The sequence below is a fragment of the Aplysia californica genome, unplaced genomic scaffold (assembly GCF_000002075.1).
Source record: "Aplysia californica isolate F4 #8 unplaced genomic scaffold, AplCal3.0 scaffold00216, whole genome shotgun sequence".
Lineage (NCBI taxonomy): Eukaryota > Metazoa > Mollusca > Gastropoda > Aplysiida > Aplysiidae > Aplysia > Aplysia californica.
This window is the reverse complement of record NW_004797486.1, coordinates 403,470-422,349: the sequence shown is the minus strand read 5'-3', so window position 1 is coordinate 422,349 and position 18,880 is coordinate 403,470. Positions and strand designations below refer to the sequence as shown.

General features: G+C 38.6%; 1 protein-coding gene across 1 annotated transcript in view; it reads left to right on the top strand.

Moving 5' to 3' along the window:
* Window positions 1–4,650: 4,650 nt before the first annotated feature.
* The window catches only part of LOC101850892 (protein YIPF1), a gene marked incomplete at its 5' end in the record, with an annotated part of 32,902 nt that continues 18,672 nt past the window's right edge, over window positions 4,651–18,880 (top strand). The window contains 7 exon segments of the mRNA XM_005099514.3: window positions 4,651–4,693; window positions 5,786–5,892; window positions 7,192–7,360; window positions 9,850–9,963; window positions 12,191–12,354; window positions 15,692–15,811; window positions 17,595–17,657. Coding sequence (XP_005099571.1) covers window positions 4,672–4,693; window positions 5,786–5,892; window positions 7,192–7,360; window positions 9,850–9,963; window positions 12,191–12,354; window positions 15,692–15,811; window positions 17,595–17,657 — 759 coding nt within the window.

Below are 18,880 nucleotides of genomic sequence, written 5' to 3'. Positions count from 1 at the left end.
CCTTTATCCATTTGATCATCCACATCGATAGAAAGTATTCCGAAATTAGGAAAAACAGGTCTTGTTTCAAACCGGGTGAGAATAGCCTACGGTCGCAAGTCTCACTCGGGGTGAGAGGTCGATCGTATAAATCTATTCTCACCCCGGATGAGAATAGCCACTTCCGTTAGTGTTAGTGTTAGAATCTAGATCTAGATCTAAATCTAGATTCTAGATATATATCTCTAGCTAGAATCTGGTTCTAGATCTAGATTCTAGACTAGTCTAGATTCTAGTCTAGACTAGATCTAGAAGTCTAGTAGGCCTACTTAATATAAGTTTGGAGAAGCCTAATTAAGTTTTTTCGCGTTTAATTCCAGGGGAAGGACTTCCGTAATGAGCGACCACTCTGAACTCTATGGAAATTTCAATGGCCATCAAAATCAGCCAAGTGACTAGATCTAGATGTATACCTACTACAAATGATGAAATTGCCGTGTTGGCCACCTGGGTGAGAATAGCGCAGGCGAGCCTTTTGGCTATTCTCACCCAGTGTGCTTTCACAGTAATAGTGATAGGCCGACTAGTGTAGCGTTCACCGTGAACAAACGTTCCAGCGCTCTTGTGTTGAAAGTGTGTAATTTTGTCTGTGGGCAGTGAGAGAGAAGGAGAGAGAGAGAGGAAAGGGGGAGGGGAGAGAGCGAGATGAGTAGCAGGAGAACTTCCGGGCAAAACAAAATGGTGACCCGCGTAGTTCGGCTCAATTCAAAAAGTTAAATTATAGCCGTAGCATCTTCGTAGACAACCAAATTAATTTACTTTTGTGTTTTTGTCAATGTGATCGTCCACACCAATAGACAGTATTCAGAAAGAAACAGAGAGAGAAGGGGTAGATCTTGCGAGAACTTCCGGGCAAAACAAAATGGTGACCAGGGTAGTTTGGCTCGATTCAAAAAGTGAAATAGCCATAGCATCTCTTGTAGATGACCAAATTAGCTTACTTCTTTGTTATTACGTCATTTTTTCTTTGTTTTTGTCAATTTGATCCACACGGATACACAGTAGCCTAGAAATTAGGACCTGAAAAACAGGTCTTGTTTCACACTGTTGAGAATAGCCAACGCTGGGAAGTCTCACCCGTGGTGAGAAGTCGATCGTATTTTTATTCTCACCCGGGGTGAGGATAGCCACTTCCTTTTTTATGCATTCCTAACTCCACCGTAAAGTTTTTGAATTCCAGTCGAGGATGCATAAAGTTTCGTCTAAATCTAGAACTAGGCGCGGCCGGAATTAAACGTGAGAAAGTAAGCAATTGCCAAGTTTGGTTCTGTGTTTTTCCTTTTTCTGAGATGATAATAAAAAAAAAATTAGATTCTCGATTGAGCTCTTTTATGGCTCGTTTTCGCAAAATTGTCCGGGAGGGCCCTAGTTTTCAGCCTTTTTCGTGATATATGCCATTCTCAGCCCTGCTTATTGAGGCGTGGAGTCGGGCGTGATCGGCTTGCACAGTGTCTATTCAGTAGTAACTGGTCACTTCGTCACACGGTCACCTCGTCACACCCCAATTATGTGTGAGGAAATGACTTCCCTTATCTCTCGAAAATTGTATATAATATAAGCTCTTGAAGCCCACCCCAATTGCATTTTCCATAAGGAATGCTGAAATTTTCGACTTAAAAAGGTCAGAGCTTTATGCCCTTTATATATCCTAGGGCCTGTGTGCTTCCCGATCGAAGTAGGTAGGCCCTTTTATATAAATTGAATATATTTAAACGTATAACGACGCACCTGCTTAATTGGCAGCTAGTTTTAGTAATGTGATGTCATCTGTGGGATACCCACAGAATAATTTTAGAAGGCCGTGGAGATACCAAAGATCATGTAGGAGAGAATCTTTGGGGATACCGCATGGAACAACATGTTGGGTCAGTGGCTTCACGTTTTTTAATTTTTTTTTTGGTAAGTGTGTTTTACGGCGCTTGCAACTGCGTAAGGTCATATGAGCGCGCGGGACGCACCTAATATTTTCAGTTGGTAGGAAATTTTGAATTTTGCCCGCGTGGCGGCTGAAGCCTACTGTTATCGATTTTAGACCACCAAGGGATCTTTAATGTGCGCAACGTGCACACAGGCCCTCCGAGATTTTTCGCCCTTATCCGAGAAGGCTAGGTGTAGATCTTTCCTACCAGAAGATCAGGGGTGTGGCAGAAAGACAGCAGTAAGGAGGAGCCAAGGAGTAGCAGTAGAAAGGATGCAGAAAGAGTCAGGAGCCCAGAGGAGAGGGCAAAGGAGGTGAAGAGGTGGGGACAGAAAGTGGAAATGAAAGCAGACAACAGAACATTGCTAGAGAGCAGGAAAGGAGGTGAAAGAAGACTATTTTAGAGGAGAAAATTTTTCAGTCGCTACCCGGATTTGAACCCAGGACCTTTGAATGAGAGGCCAACACCTTAACCTCTAGGCCACGAGAACCCCCGGCTTCACGTATTATCCATATCGATGTGTTTCGCACGGGTAAAATTTCACACTTGCTGCTAACTGCAGCCTGTCAGACATGCTCTACTGATTGATTACATGGTTTCCGGTATGTTAATAACATTTCGGAATTCCGGTAGTGATGCTTGAAATTGAAACTCATTGAACGCAAAGACAATAAAACGCTTGAAAATTACCGTAAAGACGCCGGAAGATTACCCCCCCACTCCCCACCCGAGCGATAAACAATGCGCAGAAGAGATTAATAAGCAGCAGCATCGTCGGAGCACCGCATCATATCACATCACTGGTATTCCTGGAAAAACATCGCACCAAAACGTCGTGCCATCAAAAATTCTCTACATACAATCTTTGGTGCAATGCGGTTGGCTATATATAGATGCAGTCATGTGTTCGGAGGTTTATCCCTGTCTGGCGTCACACAAGATAGCCGCCTTACCTAAAAATAATTTGCATCCTTCTACGTTTAGTCGCATGTGGGCTGTGCACATCCCGGGTAACACTGCTCACGCCCTAAATGTGGGGGTATCTTTCATTAACTCGTGCCGGTCTAAATGGGGCCATGCGGCCCCAGGGCATTTTTATTTCAAGTGAAAAATCAACATTCTGCAACGTGGATAGGCCTACACCTTAGTTACAATGACTTTGTCTAAAATTCATATTTACATCAGTATGCCAAAAGATGAGAATCTAAATGGATGCCAGCTATTTTATGCTGGGGTTGAAGGAGTGTCACATTTCCAGACACCAATTCTTCCACAGCCGTTGTGGGGACGAGCAGCCCGTGGACAAAACCTATTGTAAAATTTTGCAGCCAGTGTGGGGCCGAGTGGATCCGTAGACAAGATCTACTGTCTAAATCCTGTTACAAGTCCGATTTCATGTCATTTCTATGCATTTTTGCCTCCTGATGTAAGAAATTTAACTTAAAACTTAAGCAAATGTGTGGTTTTTGAGATATTAAAAGGTTTGAACACTGCACTATTTGCATTGTAATGCAAGCTGATTGTTTACATTTTCCTTCCTTAATAATACAGTGCATGCGCCCCCCCAAAAAAGTTGCGTTAAAAAGGGGGTGCAGGGGGTCTCCCAGCTTCTAATTTCGTTAAATGCGACAGATTTTGATATCGAAATCCTTCTCAGAATTCTAAAAAACAGTGATTTAATTATAGTGCTGAAAATTATTCTAAAATGGGGTTGGATTTTTTCTATTAATTTATCTTTTTTTTTAAGGTCTAGTACTCGGTACTAGATATCTAGAAGTAGAGTTGGCCTTTTCTTTTACTTTCACTGCGTCTCAAGCTCAAGATTTAAGAGAGCCCTTTTCTCTATATTGTGTACATTTTTATCCGTTACATTTCACATCATGAATAATCACAATATTGACTTTAATAATTAAGCCTATAATATTCGTTAAACCCTGGAGTTAAAAAAGAATCTGGTGGGGGTACCCCTCTTGTTTTTTCCCATAATTAGATTTAAAAAAACACAATAATTAATTAATAAGGTTTGAAATTTTCTTGAAAATAATTGATCTGTGACAAGTTTTAGTGGCCATATGTGATCTGCAGCAAAAATTTCAGCAGTTTGACCCCCAAAGCAATGCATCTGTGTGCAGGAGGGAAAATAAAAATTTAACGAGTTGGATAAGTGTAAAATGTTCAATGATTGTTATTGATTTATTCAGTGCAGTGTAATAGATTTTAAGTGTATTTTTGTCACAAGGCAGTGGAATCAGGCGCCCGTCAATTTTTAGACATATGGTGTTATTGTTGTCATTTTAAAGCTTTTCATTTGTCTTTTTAGGGGGGAAAATACTAGTCTATCATGAGTGAGTAGAAAACGAGATATTTATTGCGATTCAAGAAGGTGGGGGTTGCTTGGTTTCAGAGGTAAAAATTAACGAGAAAATGGCCACCGAAGTTTGGCGACTTCCAAAGCTTGAGAGTCCTTCGAAACTGCAAATTTACGCTTTCTGCCTTAAATCAATGTTTTTCAGTTAAATCCACACAAATGTGTTTTAAATGAACGGTAAAGGTTTTTCAAGTAAAAAAAAAAAAATTTAAATTCGATATATTGCTTTGCGGACAGAAAAATGCCAATTTCTTTTATGTCATTATTTTTACGAGCGCCTGATTTCACCACGATATCTCACTTTTGTTATGTTTTTCTCCCTAGAATGACAAAAAAGATGGCGGTATGGATAGTCTTGACTTTCAAGGTAAGAAGGGACATTTAAAAATCTTTTTTAAAGTTAATTATAATGTTGAGCTCTGTTTGTAATTTTTCTTTAGAGTTTAATTTTAAAGTTGAAATTTGATGAATGTATGTCTTGCCTGCTTGGACTGGGAGCATGCAGGTGATGACCGAAATAAGACTGTGTACAAGGATCCTTACTTTGTTTGCAAACAGCACTGGCAACATTGCTTCTTCATTACCTATTAATTGTCCTGATTTTTGGTGAAAGACTTACACTGGTTCTGCAGTTTGTAGAGTATCTAGAGGTATAAAGTAAGGGGTGGCAAAGTCCCATCTCTGTGCATCACACATGAAAATAACATGAAATGTCCCAAAGAAGAATATTTAAATATAGAGTAGTCCAAGACCCTGTTTTTTATAATTTAAAAAGTGTCCCAAAAATCCCACCACCATCGACCCTGGTTTGCCACTAATGACTGGTTTGCAAGCTCATTGTTTCTAAGATGTTTCTTTTTGATGCAAATTAACCTTAGAAGAGAGGAAAACAATTATACCGAGAGAGAAATGCTCCAAATTGCAGGTTCATGTGTGTATGTTGTTCTTGGTCCTCATCTGTTCTCCTTTCTCCTATCTGTCCACACAGCAGCTGTTTTTCTAGTCCGTTTGATCTATTTACATGGTCAAAGCATCTCACATGTCCTTTTCTGATGATTCTGATTATAGATCTCTCTAACTGAAGAGACCCCCAAGGGGAAAGTTGACTAATCTAAGAGTACTAATACTAATCATACTTACATGCTGTGTTGTTTTCGATGTTTGTTTGGAAGTAAAGTATGGCATTTTCATGGGCCGGTGACCCAGGCCACTTGGCAAAGCAGGACAAGCTGACTGGCCAATGCCATAGGAGACAAGAGGTTATTTATATATGAAAAATTGTTAACACACAAGAAAAGAGTCCCTATGGCACAAACATGAGCATTTTGAACATGCGTTAGTTTATGACAAGGATGGCAAATATTTTGAAGTATGTCAGAGGGGACGAAAAATACATACATGATGTGCTTTTTTGTTTTTATATATGGTGAAGTGCATCAATCTTTATTTCGTATTTCAGATATTGCCCACGACAAAGCAGATGTAGAGAAAGGCGCCACTCATGAGTTCACCAATTTCCCCCACTCTGCAGCAGACTCTGACGATGATGCAGATGATAAAGAGCAGGTCAGCACTCTCTCTCTTTCTTTGTTGGAATTAATAGAGTATGTTACTTTAAGTTTTTGGCATAAATTTGGAGAAAATCTAGTCTACTGTGAAATGTAATAATGGTGAAATGAGGTGCACATTCTGGATAGATAAAGGCAACAACAAAACTGGATCGATAACAACATGTACACATTCTCTTCTCGTTATTAAGGTCAAAGATAAAAATTGATTTTGGAAAGGCTGCCATGAAATAATATACAATGATTTTGCGCGTGTTGAACGATTACTATATATATCAATTAGTATAAGTATTGAATTGTACTTGGGTGGACAATTTACCCTGTGTAGAGGCTCATCTCTTTTGCTGTGTCGACCAGGATACTTAATGTTTTGGCAGATTATTTCAAAATGAGCAAAGTTCATGTCAGATAATAGCATGTTTGTGTGTGCCTGGTGTAAGGTACTGTGTGATGTATGACTCTGTTTTTGCAGATTTACTTGCTTCTCGGATGGTTCTACTGGACATGTGGCATGCAGTCTTTTATTTTGTGACTGTAGCTTGTTATTTGTTTCTTGAACTGTTTGCTAATGTGTCAAAAGTGTTTTTGTATTTACAACCCTCTTTGATTGCTCCTTTTCTCTCTTTCTCTCTCTCTCTCTCTCTCTCTTCTCTCTCTCTCTCTCTCTCTCTCTCTCTCTCTTCTCTCTCTCTCTCTCTCTCTCTCTCTCTCTCTCTCTCTCTCTCTCTCTCTCTCTCTCTCTCTCTCTCTCTCTCTATATATATATATATATATATATATATATATATATATATATATGTGTAGTATGGTGGTTATGTCAGGAGCTTGTCGAACTAGTGACAAGGTAGAAACCGATGTCTATCCACTTATTTGGCAATTTTTATCAAAAAATTTTTGTGTCAACACTTGTTATGTCCATTTAGAAACTCAGTACTCTGTGGATGATATAGAAAAACATTGATCAAAGTCACAAGTAATGTAAATTTGCACTTTTCCAAGGACACTCAAGTTGAGTGACCAGACTTTGACGACCATTTTCTCGCTAATTTCACAACTGACACCAGGTGAACTCACGTTCTTCAAGTGCCAATATCTCAATTTCTATTCAAGATATATGGGTATTTTTTTTCTTCAAAATCAAAACAAATGGACAGGCTTTATGATGATACCAGTAACGTCATATGCCTAAAAATTGACCATCGGCTGATTCCCCCATGTCGTGGCAATTTATAGGTTATGACACATTACTTTCATAATGCATCGCCATCACAATCACTCTTTGTATTTTCTTTTACAGTTGCTAAAAGATGAGAAGAAGGCAGCATCTTTTTGGACATTTGCATACTACCAGCAATTTTTTGATGTGGAAACACATCAAGTTGGCAAGCGAATTCTCAGCTCCATGGTGCCTAGACCAGGAAAAAACTACCTTGTCAAACAAATTCGACCGAATCCAGATCTTTATGGTAATAGAGTAGTGTACATTCATGCATTCTTCTATATGTTTATGTATGCATACTTAAATCATATTTGAACTACCCCCCGGGGCAGTGCCACTGACTGTAGTGTCTTTAGGTCATTCCCAAAGGGGGGACATTTCTCGTTCAAGCATAGTAGAATTGTAAATGGGCTGAATCATGTCATGCTCTTAACTGTGCCTGTTCTACAACAGAGAACTGCTGCTTTTTCTTTCCAGATCCTTCCTATTGTCATTTTCCTCTACTTCTTTTGTATGTTTTTCACTCTCCTGTGACCTACTATTTCCGGGGTGCCTTGATAGTCGAAGCAGACCTTGTGCTTTTGAAGCTAGAGAGATGAGCAGTCTAAGTCTGATTCCCTGTAAAGACTTCTCTGTTGACACCCACCCCTTGGCGCTCATATGACCTTATGCAGTTACGAGCGGTGTAAAACCCTCTACTATTAAAAATATATTTGAACTGAATCAACAGAACCTTCAACATCGTTTATGTCAATGCAAATTGATGACTAAAACAAAACTTGTTTCATCCATGTGTTAGGCAGCGTTGTGAAATCAGACTCTCGTCAAAATAATGAAAGTCAAGAAACTAGCATTTTTCCGGAGGTTTGGGAATTTTTATCAAATTTTTATTTTTTGGCTCAACACCTTTCATGCCCATTAAAGAACACATTTCTTTGTGAATTTCATTGAAAAAAGGTTAATTAAAGTCATAAAAGATGTAAATTTTCAGTTTCCGAGGACTCTCGAGCTAAGGAAGCAACTCAAATTTGGCGGCCATTTTGTCGCTAATTTTACTTCTGAAACCAGGCGACCCACACCTCCTTCAATGGTCAATATCTTGACTTCTTTCCAAAATATATGGATGTTTTTTTTTCATCAAAAGCAAGACAAATGGACAGGTTTTGAGATGATACCAATAAATCCGTTTGACCCAAAATTGAGGAGCGCCTGATTCCACTGCATTGTGACACATATACAATTGCAAATGAAATACTGAGAAAATTCGTTTTATTGTTTTGTGAAATGCTGAACAATATATGGATCCATCTAACATTGTCTTCTTTGTTTGAGGAATTATTTTTGTGTTCTTTATGTTTTGGATTCCAATGGTCCTGCATTTACTGAACTTTAGCTGACAAAATCAAGCAACTTATTGTGAAAATTGGAGGGGAGGAGGGTGTATTAAGATGGAGGGAGTGGTGCATGTGATGCTGATCAATCGGTGCTGGTCAAGTGTGTTAACACTGTGTTTGTTACTTTGCTTTGGTCTAATTGCTTTATGTACAGCATGGTGAGAAAAAAGATGCAAATCTGTTGAGCGATGACTTTTTGAGATATATGAAAGGAAACACCAAACAATGTGAATGTTGAAGGGAAGATGCAATAGTATGCAATGGAACAGGTAAAGAAATGAAATATTACCGTTTGACCATGTCCAAGAAGACCACCATTGTTGAGCAGAAAAGTTATTGTCTTAGACAGGTGGTCTCCTTGGGCAGGTCAGCAGAAAGAGAAAGAAGAAATAAAAACCTTTCCTTACTGATGGCCCAACTGGATGTGTTTGAAGGTTAAGGACTGCCGTATTAAAAATTCTTTTTTTTTCTTCTTTTTTTTTGTTAAGAGAAGCACAAAAGGGAGATTTGGGGTTTTTGTATTTTTATTACTTATCGAAATGCGTTGGGCGGTGAGAGAAATGCAGTGTTTGGCCTGTTGGTTGACAAAATGTCATGGTCAGCTTGGACAGTGTCACTATATAGAAATAAGACGAGGGGGAAGTGGTGGTTTGCACAGGTGACCATCTAGAACAGGTGGTCAGTGGTAGCTAGAGCATGTTCAACTGTATTTTGAAATAACTTTTATAATAATACCTTTCAGTAATTTTAAGTGCTAAGTTTTGTAGAGGGTCTAAGACAGGTTTTCTGTGGAGTGCCTTTCTGTTGAGCAAAGAGGATTTAAAACTTAACACTTATAGTACCGTCGGCTACTTTAGCCACCAGGCCGTAGTATGCTTTCACTACTGTCTGCTGGTGACTTTTTTCACCGATGTAAACTGGCACACTAAACCTTATTAAACAACAAATGGACACACTGCACTGAAGTAAATACCAAAGGAAGTCACTCTTTATGATAGCTGAAGAGCTGATAAACCTCTCTGAATTTCCAAAGCATGTTTCTTGGGCTGCCAAGGTTTTTGTGATAAAAGATTCTACCACGGCTTCAGCATTCTAAACTGGTGCGGGACCCAAGGGTTTTTCACTATATGAGCCTTCGGTACTAAGTGTTAAGTGATAATTTTCTGTTTCTCATGTTCTGTTCTGCAACTGATGTGTTTCAGGGTTCCAAATAAGAATGATTTTTAAAATGAAAAGCAAACGTGCTCTGGAAATGGCAAAGACTGTAGAAACATTCAACATGAAGGTTTTTCTCCTGCTGTCACACTTACTGACTTCTGGTCTGTTCTTTTTTTTTTTTTAGGTCCCTTTTGGATATGCACCACGCTTGTGTTTACAACTGCCATAGCTGGGAATCTAGCCAACTATTTCAGTGCTGCGGGCAAGAGTTATCATTGGCAGTATGACTTTCATAAAGGTAAGTGTTTGAAATTACAAGTGTTGTTTTCTACTTGATTTCAAGTTGTATGCCAAATGTTAAAGTGTTATTGGAGTGTCACAACTACTATCTTTTGTCTTAGACTGTTCGTCTGTTTGTTTCTTATTCATTTTCTAACTATTTCGCTCTCTCTCTCTCTTCTCTCTTTCTGTCTCTCTTTCTGTCTCTCCCTCTCTCTCTCTCTCTCTCTCTCTCTCTCTCTCTCTCTCTCTCTCTCTCTCTTCTTTCATTCTATCTCTCATCAATTTACAATATGGGGCAAAACAGTCTATGGTATTGTCTCAATACTAATATGACTCTATCCATTTTCACAAGAATTTAGACAGAATGTACTACATTGTGTCACCTCTTTGTGGCTTGGTAAGGTGTACACTACAGCATGATTCAGGTGTATAAAGCATGGTGGCAGTATTTTCTTTGAATTTGTTTTGTGCATTGCATTTCATTGCATTTCAGCTGCGTTTTAAAAAATGAGACGGCTGTATACTAGTATACATCTATGAGTAAGTGGGACAAAAGACATGACATTTGGTGACTCAAATTGCGAATTCAACTGTTCGCCTAAAAGGAAAGGGGAAAAATACACAAAATGAAGAGTGTACGAAACCCCCCCCCCCAGTGTGCAGCATTTGAGAAATTTGTATTCTTTTGTTTGTCTTCTTACTCAGCTCTAAAGGGTGTGTCCTGACCACGAACTTGAAGAATCATAATATCCTAGACTTGGCACTGTTATGGTGGCTGCTCTTGTCTCTCTATAAAAACTTTGCTGCCCTATTGTGCTACATGTTTGAGCAAATTAAGAGCTATAGTTGAGCGTGTGCACAACCATTCCCTCCTTGCTCTTCATTTGGTTCCAGATAGCCGGATGGGGCCTCCATGGTCCACCAGAATTACATCAGAGTGCACAGTCTTGGCTATTATGATACACGTTTCTGGTCCTTGCTCATTTGGCTCGCCTTGGACATTTTGATATAGTATCTTGTTGTCTTAACTCTAAATCTCTGAGGGGTTAATCCCACAATGCTGGGGCCCTCTTTTGTACAAAATCTAAAATGGACATATATGTCACTAAACTGGTCATTGGGGGCTCTCGTGGCCTTAGAGGTTAAGGTGTTCGTCTCTCATTCAAAGGTCCCGGGTTCAAATCCGGGTAGCGACCAAACAATTTTTTTCTCTAAATTTGTCTCTTTTCACCTCCTTTCCTACTCTGTAGCAATGTTCTGTCATCTGCTTTCGTCTCCTCTTTCTGCCCCCCACCCCTTCACCTCCTTTGCCCCCTTCTTTGGGCTCCTGATTCTTTCTGCAGCCTTTCTACTGCTACTCATTGGCTTCTTCTTACTGCTGTCTTTCAGCCACACCCCTGATCTTCTGGTAGGACAGATCTACACCTAGCCTTCTCGGACAAGGGCGAAAAATCTTGGAGGTCCCGTGTGCAAATTGTGCACGTTTAAGATCCCTTGGTGGTCTAAAATCGATAAGAGTAGGCTTCGGCCGCCACCCGAGCAAAATTCAAAATTTCCTACCAACTGAAAAAGTTTAGTGTCTCCCGCGCGCTCATATGACCTTATGCAGTTGCGAGCGCCGTAAAACACTTACAAAAACAAACAACAAACTGGTCATTGCATCAAAACAAGTGAACTTATTTCGATAGTTCTTCATCTAATGAATGAACTCCCGGTTAAAGAGACTTGTTTTCGGCACTTGCCAAAAAGTAATTTGACGTCGAAGTTGTCTTAAAGGAATGGCTCACCGGCACTATGGTTCCTACTACGGACCGTTGGGAGCAGCTTGCCTGAGATAGGGAGTTAATTTCTTTTCGGATCCCTTTAGACTGCCATAGTCCACACTGATGATGTTGGCTCTTTTTCTTTTTCCCGGAGTTTATTTTCAGCTCATTTGTTATAATATTTTGCTAAGCAAAGGTACTTTTCCTTTTATTAAGGCAAAGCTCATTAGATGATTTTATTACTTTTATCATTTCTTTCCTGAAGATTCAAAGCTTACAATACAAAAATGTGGTCACCCGTGAGTATGTGTCAACATCCATCCATTTTCTATTGACTAACTGGATTGGAAACACTTGATTCCCAACCTTTTTCCAGACATAGTGTTGCAAAAGTCTGTGTGAGATTTTTAAAAACCCAACATTTTCTGACACCACACAGCAAGCAAAATGTAAAAAAAAATTTTTTTTTCTCTTCTCCAGTAACGTATGCTGCAACTGCAATCTTCAGCTATTGGTGGCTGGTCCCTCTGGCGTTGTTTGGTGTGCTCTGGTGGAGGTCGCGCCAGACAAACGAGTCAAAGTTCACCTTTCTTGAGATCATCTGCGTGTATGGCTACTCTCTGGCCATCTATGTCCCTATCTCTGTGAGTGCTACTTTGTTTTTATTGCAGATGTTTGTTATTACTGTCCCTGTGGTTTTATGCAAGTAAAATTGTGAAATTATGCAAACTGAGTCCAAAAATGTGAAATTATGCGATTCTGTTAATTTTATCAAAGAATGATAAAGGAAAATAATCAGAAATTATGCACAAAATGATCAAATTTTTTCTAAATTACGCCGCGTGCATAAAACCACAGGGACAGTTATTATTGAACTTTATTATGGCGTACGAAATTTTGCATTGTTTGTTAGCTTTCTTGGTATGATTTGGTTATTCAGAACAGGGGTGTAAGTGTACGTAGAAAACTCACTTGTGAACGCGCCTGAAGAAAGGTCCAAGTTGGTGGGTGGTTGGCGGGTGCTCTGGTGTGGTTTGCTTCTTCTCTCCTATCAAACATCTATCGTCCTTATCTCCCCTTCTTCTTTTTTATGTTTGTTACTCTCTTGTAACACCTCTAATCTTCTGGCGCTCATATGACCTTATGCAGTTGCGAGCGCCGTAAAATCTCTACTAAAACTAACTAACTAAAGGTCCCAGTTGTCGGCAAAGCTATTTTTGAGCAATGAGATGAAAAGGCCAAAAAGTCGTGCCAGATCAAAAATTTTGTTCTATCAGAAAACATGTGTTTAATCCTTTCTTAATAACATATTGAAAGGATTTTATAATATTTCTAGTCTAAATGTTTTTTTTATTAACAATTTTTGCAACATGTACTTCACCAAAAGTTATAAATGTGCTAGAAATTAGGTCAACAAACTAAGATTATTTTGATGACTTCTCGACACAAGTTTTCATTCAAACCCCATCTTGTTGTATGCCAAAATTTTCAGCATTATCTCCCCTACACATGAAACTGAGTGGGCCTTTCCTCAACGACAGCATTTGTTGCACGTCTAATGGCGAAGGAGCACTGGAATTTTAGTTGTCTCTGGGGGTTCACTGCCCAGCGCCTTATTTCATCGGGGTCCCGAGCTCCCTGTCACTGCTCTGGCTGGGCTGACTTAATTTTTGGCATTTTTGAACTCAAGAGTTTTAGATGTATTCTTTAATTAATAGTAATTATCATTTATAGCACCCAAAGAATGCATTTCTGCTTTTGAGATTAAAAAAAGAACGGACATTGTGACTTGTCCGATTATTTCTTTAGACGCGCTGAAGTTGGCAATGCTAAATTGTGAAATTTTTTGGATAGTGTGAATGAAAAAACAATATTTAAAGAATGGCTAAACAAAAATTGTCGAACTTTAGAACATGAACGACATAACGTTGATGGAGATTCTCAGAAAAGATCGTATCTGCATAGATAATAGCTGTATTTTTGCAACTTTATCCATCTGGCACACAAGTCGCTAAGTAGTAATTCCTTCACGTACAACCTTATCTGTCTAATACTGTGGTGAATATTTGCATATTTTCCTTGAAAATTTATAAATTTTACGCTGTGGTCTCTCTTTGAAGAAGCACGAATTGATTTTAGTGCCAGAATGCATCTACAACCCCAAAACATGAATAGTATCTGTTGCACTCCAGAACTTCCTTACTTTTCTTAAAATGCTAAGTCTAGGTTTTTGTAAGTTGACTGAAGAACAGGGGCAACTTGTAGGGTTTTCAGAATATTTTCTAGCTTTGCAGTGACACTGAATCAGCACCAGACTTTTCCAGCTTCTATTTTTGTTTTTATGACCATTTTCTAAGACTGACAACGTTTTTATTTCTTAAAATTCATAAGTGCCTGCGCATATGTCCGACACAAAAGCCTAGAATGAACATGTTAGTGTTAGCTGTCGTTGAATATATTTATCTCTTCCTATGTATTTACATAATTTTGTGTAAGAAAAAAAAAATGGCATATCTTTCTTAGTTGTATGTAGCCTTCCCCAGACACATCATATTTCATAAACAAACGCAGAGTACTTTTCTCGTGTGTATTTTATAGTTATGCAAGAGCCAATGCTGTGTGTATTTTGTCCATAAAATGGAGATGTGCGTCTTTTTTCTCTTATTACTTGACTGTTACTACCTGCGCAGATTGAAAATTTCTCATGGTAAAAAACATGATATTCATAGTCAGTTTAACACAGATTTAGAGAGATCTATTGAGCCGTTTATAAATAAACAATCATTTATTAATAAATATATGTAACTAAAAATATGATAAATTGAGTACTCTACCAAGACTTGTCAAGAAAAAAAAAATAGGGCACAGAAATGAACTATTCTTACGCAGAATAAATCTTTCTACTGGGATGTATCCTACACAGTCCATGCTGGCCCTGTTGGATGGGGATGAAGTAGTCTTTCTTCTAATTGTATTAATTGTGTAGATGAGGGTATAAAACTGCAACAATGACCATCTATCTTCTGTTTTAGATTAGAAAGGTAGTAGTTGGGCTATGGCAACACTTAGATGAGTAACTTACCAAAAAACGTTATAAGAGTGAAGAAACCTATTGTTTTAATTATTTACTCATGTATTTATTTATGTGTAAAACAATTTCCTGTGTGTTTACTCTAACACTAAGAGCTAAATTCAAAACCCAAAATGCTGCACATTTTGTTGTTGTTACTAAACACAAAAGTGCCAGATGATAGAATTGGGCTGGGTCCAAGAAAAAAAAAGGTAGTAGATTCATTGTTCCAGTATAACTTTCCTGTTTATATTCTTCCCAAACAATGGGCTCACATTTGTTCAATTTCCTGTACAGTTAACAGCTTCCTGCATGTTCCTTTGTTCTTTGTGGAAATAAATGAAAATTCTGACTTCTGTTGCTGGCTCTGACACTCTTTCCTGACTAGTAATAAAAACATGGCTTCAGCTTAGTATCAGATGTCTGTTTCTGTTTTTATTTAGCCAAGGCTATCACTGAAGAATTCCTGTGGGAGAAAGGATCGATGTGTCTGAGAAGTTTCGATCTGATTGAACTCTAGTGCAGCATTTTTTTACTTGGCGGTTTTAGAGCGATAGAAGAGGAAAAGGTTAAGGAATCATCTGCACTTTTTGTTAACTCTTTAAACCCTGAGTTTTTTCCACCACTTCCCAGAGTTTTTTCTACAGTCACCTAAACCTGGTACACTATTTCTCAATATAACCCCAAAAGCTTGCCTCCAATTTCTAAATGGCGGAAACATAGGCTTAGTCATTAGTGAAAAAAACTTGGTTCGAGAATAGTTCCGAAAAACAAGCAAGAGCTGGCACTAAATGAAATGAAACAGTAGTCACTAGTATCGGACGAGTATGGGGTTTAAAGAGTTAAGAAAGTTTTTCTTAAATTTGTCCTAATTGTTTGTGGCCATTTCTTAATTGTTTTTTCCACCACAGATCTTATGGGCTATTCAAGTGAGCTGGTTACAGTGGCTGCTGGTGGTCCTTGGGGCAACGTTATCGGGATCAGTACTGCTCCTCACTTTCTGGCCAGCGGTCAGCGAAGACAACAAAAAGGTGTGTGGATATGATTGTGTGATTTTTCGTTTTTACAGTAATAACCCTTCGTATTGAATTTTAGTTACCACGACACATATTTCTTTGCTTTTCATTAAACAACATCTTTCCAGTTTTATTGTATTTTTGCCAGTTTTATTTATTTTTATTTATTTTTAGTTAGACTAAATATTCCTTTTATGGACTCACCTGTGGTCAGAGTTCCTCATGTCATGGTTATTTATTTTCCTTATTTATTTGACTATATCCTTTTGGATTATTTCCCCACTGTATTAAAGGGGTCTTTCTTTTGGATTTCGTATGTTCTGTATTTGCTGTACAAGATTTTGGAAAGATAAAATTTACCATGTTTTCTTCAATGCTCCTAGCTGGAACTGGGTGCTTAGCACAGAAAGGAACAATGTGGCCGATAGTAATTTGCTTGTCAGGGAAAGAATACTGAATGTCCTTGAAGGGCTGAGTGGAAATGGTACCTTGGAAAAGAATGACTTGTTTATAGAATGATCTGTGAAGTTGCACAGGGTTTTGGGAGGCTTCAGTATTGTATGAAAACATTTTTTTTCTTATATTTTTTTCCTTCTACTACCTTACCTTTTCCCATGATGTTACATACTCATCCATAGCTCGGCTTCTTATACCTTCTGTATGGTCAGTCTTAGTTACTCGTCTGAAAATGTGGCCATGTTGCATGCTTGCAGTTGCACCAGGCAGGTGAAAAAGAAATAAGTAAAGGAAATCAGTCTTCAAAATCAGTTACTTTTTGTGTTTATCCGTGACTGCAATGACCAAGATTTTTCAGTTTTGCTTGATTTTGAAGGCGGATTTCCCATGCTATATGTGAGGCATCGTAATGGAATCAGGCGCTTGTCAAAATAATGAAATCTAAAAAACTGCAATTTTTATTTAATTTTTGTTCCCCTCTCAAAATCTTCTTGTCTATTTAAAAACACATTTCTGTTTGGATTATACTGAACAGCTTTTATTAAAGGCACAAAAAAATATAAATTTTCAAGTCCCAAGGACTCCAGCTATGGAAGTCACCAAGCTTTGGGGGCCACATTCTCGCGGCGACCCTTGCCTCCTTCTATCTTAAATGTCTTGGCTTCCTTTCAAGATAGATGGGTATTTTTTTCATCCAAAGCAAGACAAATGAACAAGTTTAAAGACTGCACCAGTAACTCCATATGCATAAAAATTGAGGAGCGCCTGATTCCACTGCATCGTGTCACCTGTGTTTTTTCCCCCATCATTTGTGAGACGTGCTGACAAAATGAGTTACTTCTCGCAACCATAAATGGAGAGATTGGCGAAAAATCGACACTCGGGTCAAATTTGTAGAATTTCTATTGATGTCAGATTGTTAACTATAACATGCCTTTTATTATTTCATACTTATAAATTGTAAAAACTTCACCTATTAGCGTGATGTATCTATTTCCATCAGGCTTGAATCCGAGAAGTAATTCATTTTTTCAGCACGATTCACATTTGGCATGTGCCTAGTACTAACTGGCCCCGAGGTTTTATGCACCCCGCATAATTTAGCAAAATTTGATCATTTTTTTGCATAATTTCTGATTATTGCCCTTTATCATTCTTTGTTAAAATTAACAGAATCGCATAATTTCACATTTTTGGGCTCAGTTTGCTTAATTTCAAAATTTTTGTTTGCATAAAACTGCGGGGACAGCAGTAGAGTTGAGCGTGGCTGCACCTTGTTCATGATATTGAATGTCCAATGTTCACTCGGAAATGTCAGTTGTCTCTTTTGTTTCCCTCACAGATTGCAATTGGCCTGATGATCTTCATCTTTGTGATGCACGCTGCATTAGCTGCTGGATTTGTGGTAAGTATAAATAGTTTATGTCTTTACATATTGAGTGAGTGCTAATAATCACTTCATCTAGGGAAGTGGATAATGGGAAATTGACGAAGCAACAGTTGTGAATTTAATCCAGATTCAACATTACTTTTTAGACCTGGGAAGAAGACATCGAAAAAAAAATCCCCAACTGGAAAGGAAAATCAAAGCTGAAGTGGCTTAGATTGGAACTGCAAAATGTGTCTAGTGGTAGGTCTTCTTTCTATATTACCATTCATGTCTTGAAATGTGTTGAAAATTCAATTTTTAAAAATCTTTAAGGCCCAGAATTCGAAGTAGTGTGTCAGGCGCAGTTGTTTTTAAATTCCACTGTCAAGAGAAGGATAGGGTTATAAAAGCTTTCTTCACAGTTTGATTGCTGATGGAGCACGAGGACAAGGAAATAGAGGATTTTTGGCGGGACAGGGTAGAGAGATTGGAATGTCACCTTGTTAGGGATTTCGGGAGAAAGGGACAGGGGTTGACGTGTGCTCCTCTTTTAAAGTGGTGTGTGTATTGGGGTTATATACAGTGGAACCTGCCATGACGGCCACCTGTATAATACGGCCACCTGTACAAACAGCTACTTTTTTTCTTTATAATTTAACTGTGTATAACGGTCACATGTCTAACGTGACCTTATCTATCAACCCACGGTCAAATTTACCTGCCTGAGATGGCCCAGCATAGTCACTAATTGCCTGATACTTTGTCATAAATTTTGAATTGGCCCCTGACGCTGTAGATAGCCGTCATAATCCATTCACATGTCGTTATTGTTAGTCCCTCCAATGAATGCTTATATCCAAGTTGACCAATGGGTAACAATAAATTTTCAACTGCTGGTGAGGGAAGTGTGTGATCTGTAACCTATAAGCCCCGCCCACAATCCATACACAAAACGTATGTGAGGTGACTGGTCACTGGTTTGTTTACCTAATCTGTAACAAGGTTACAAAGGACGTTGACGTGAACTTGTGACAGAAGCTTAGCTCGTTCACTGAGTAGTAGCGACCCGTGTGTTTGTTCTACCATGATACTTGGTCTTCATCGTCTTACATATTTCTTTATTTTACCCTTGCAAATAATCAGCAACAAAATATAAAGCTAACCAGAAAACAAACAGACAAGACAACAACTACAACACACCCCCCCCCCCTCCCCCCTGCTTACACCACCCACTCCCGTTTTTCAAAAGAAAACAAAAA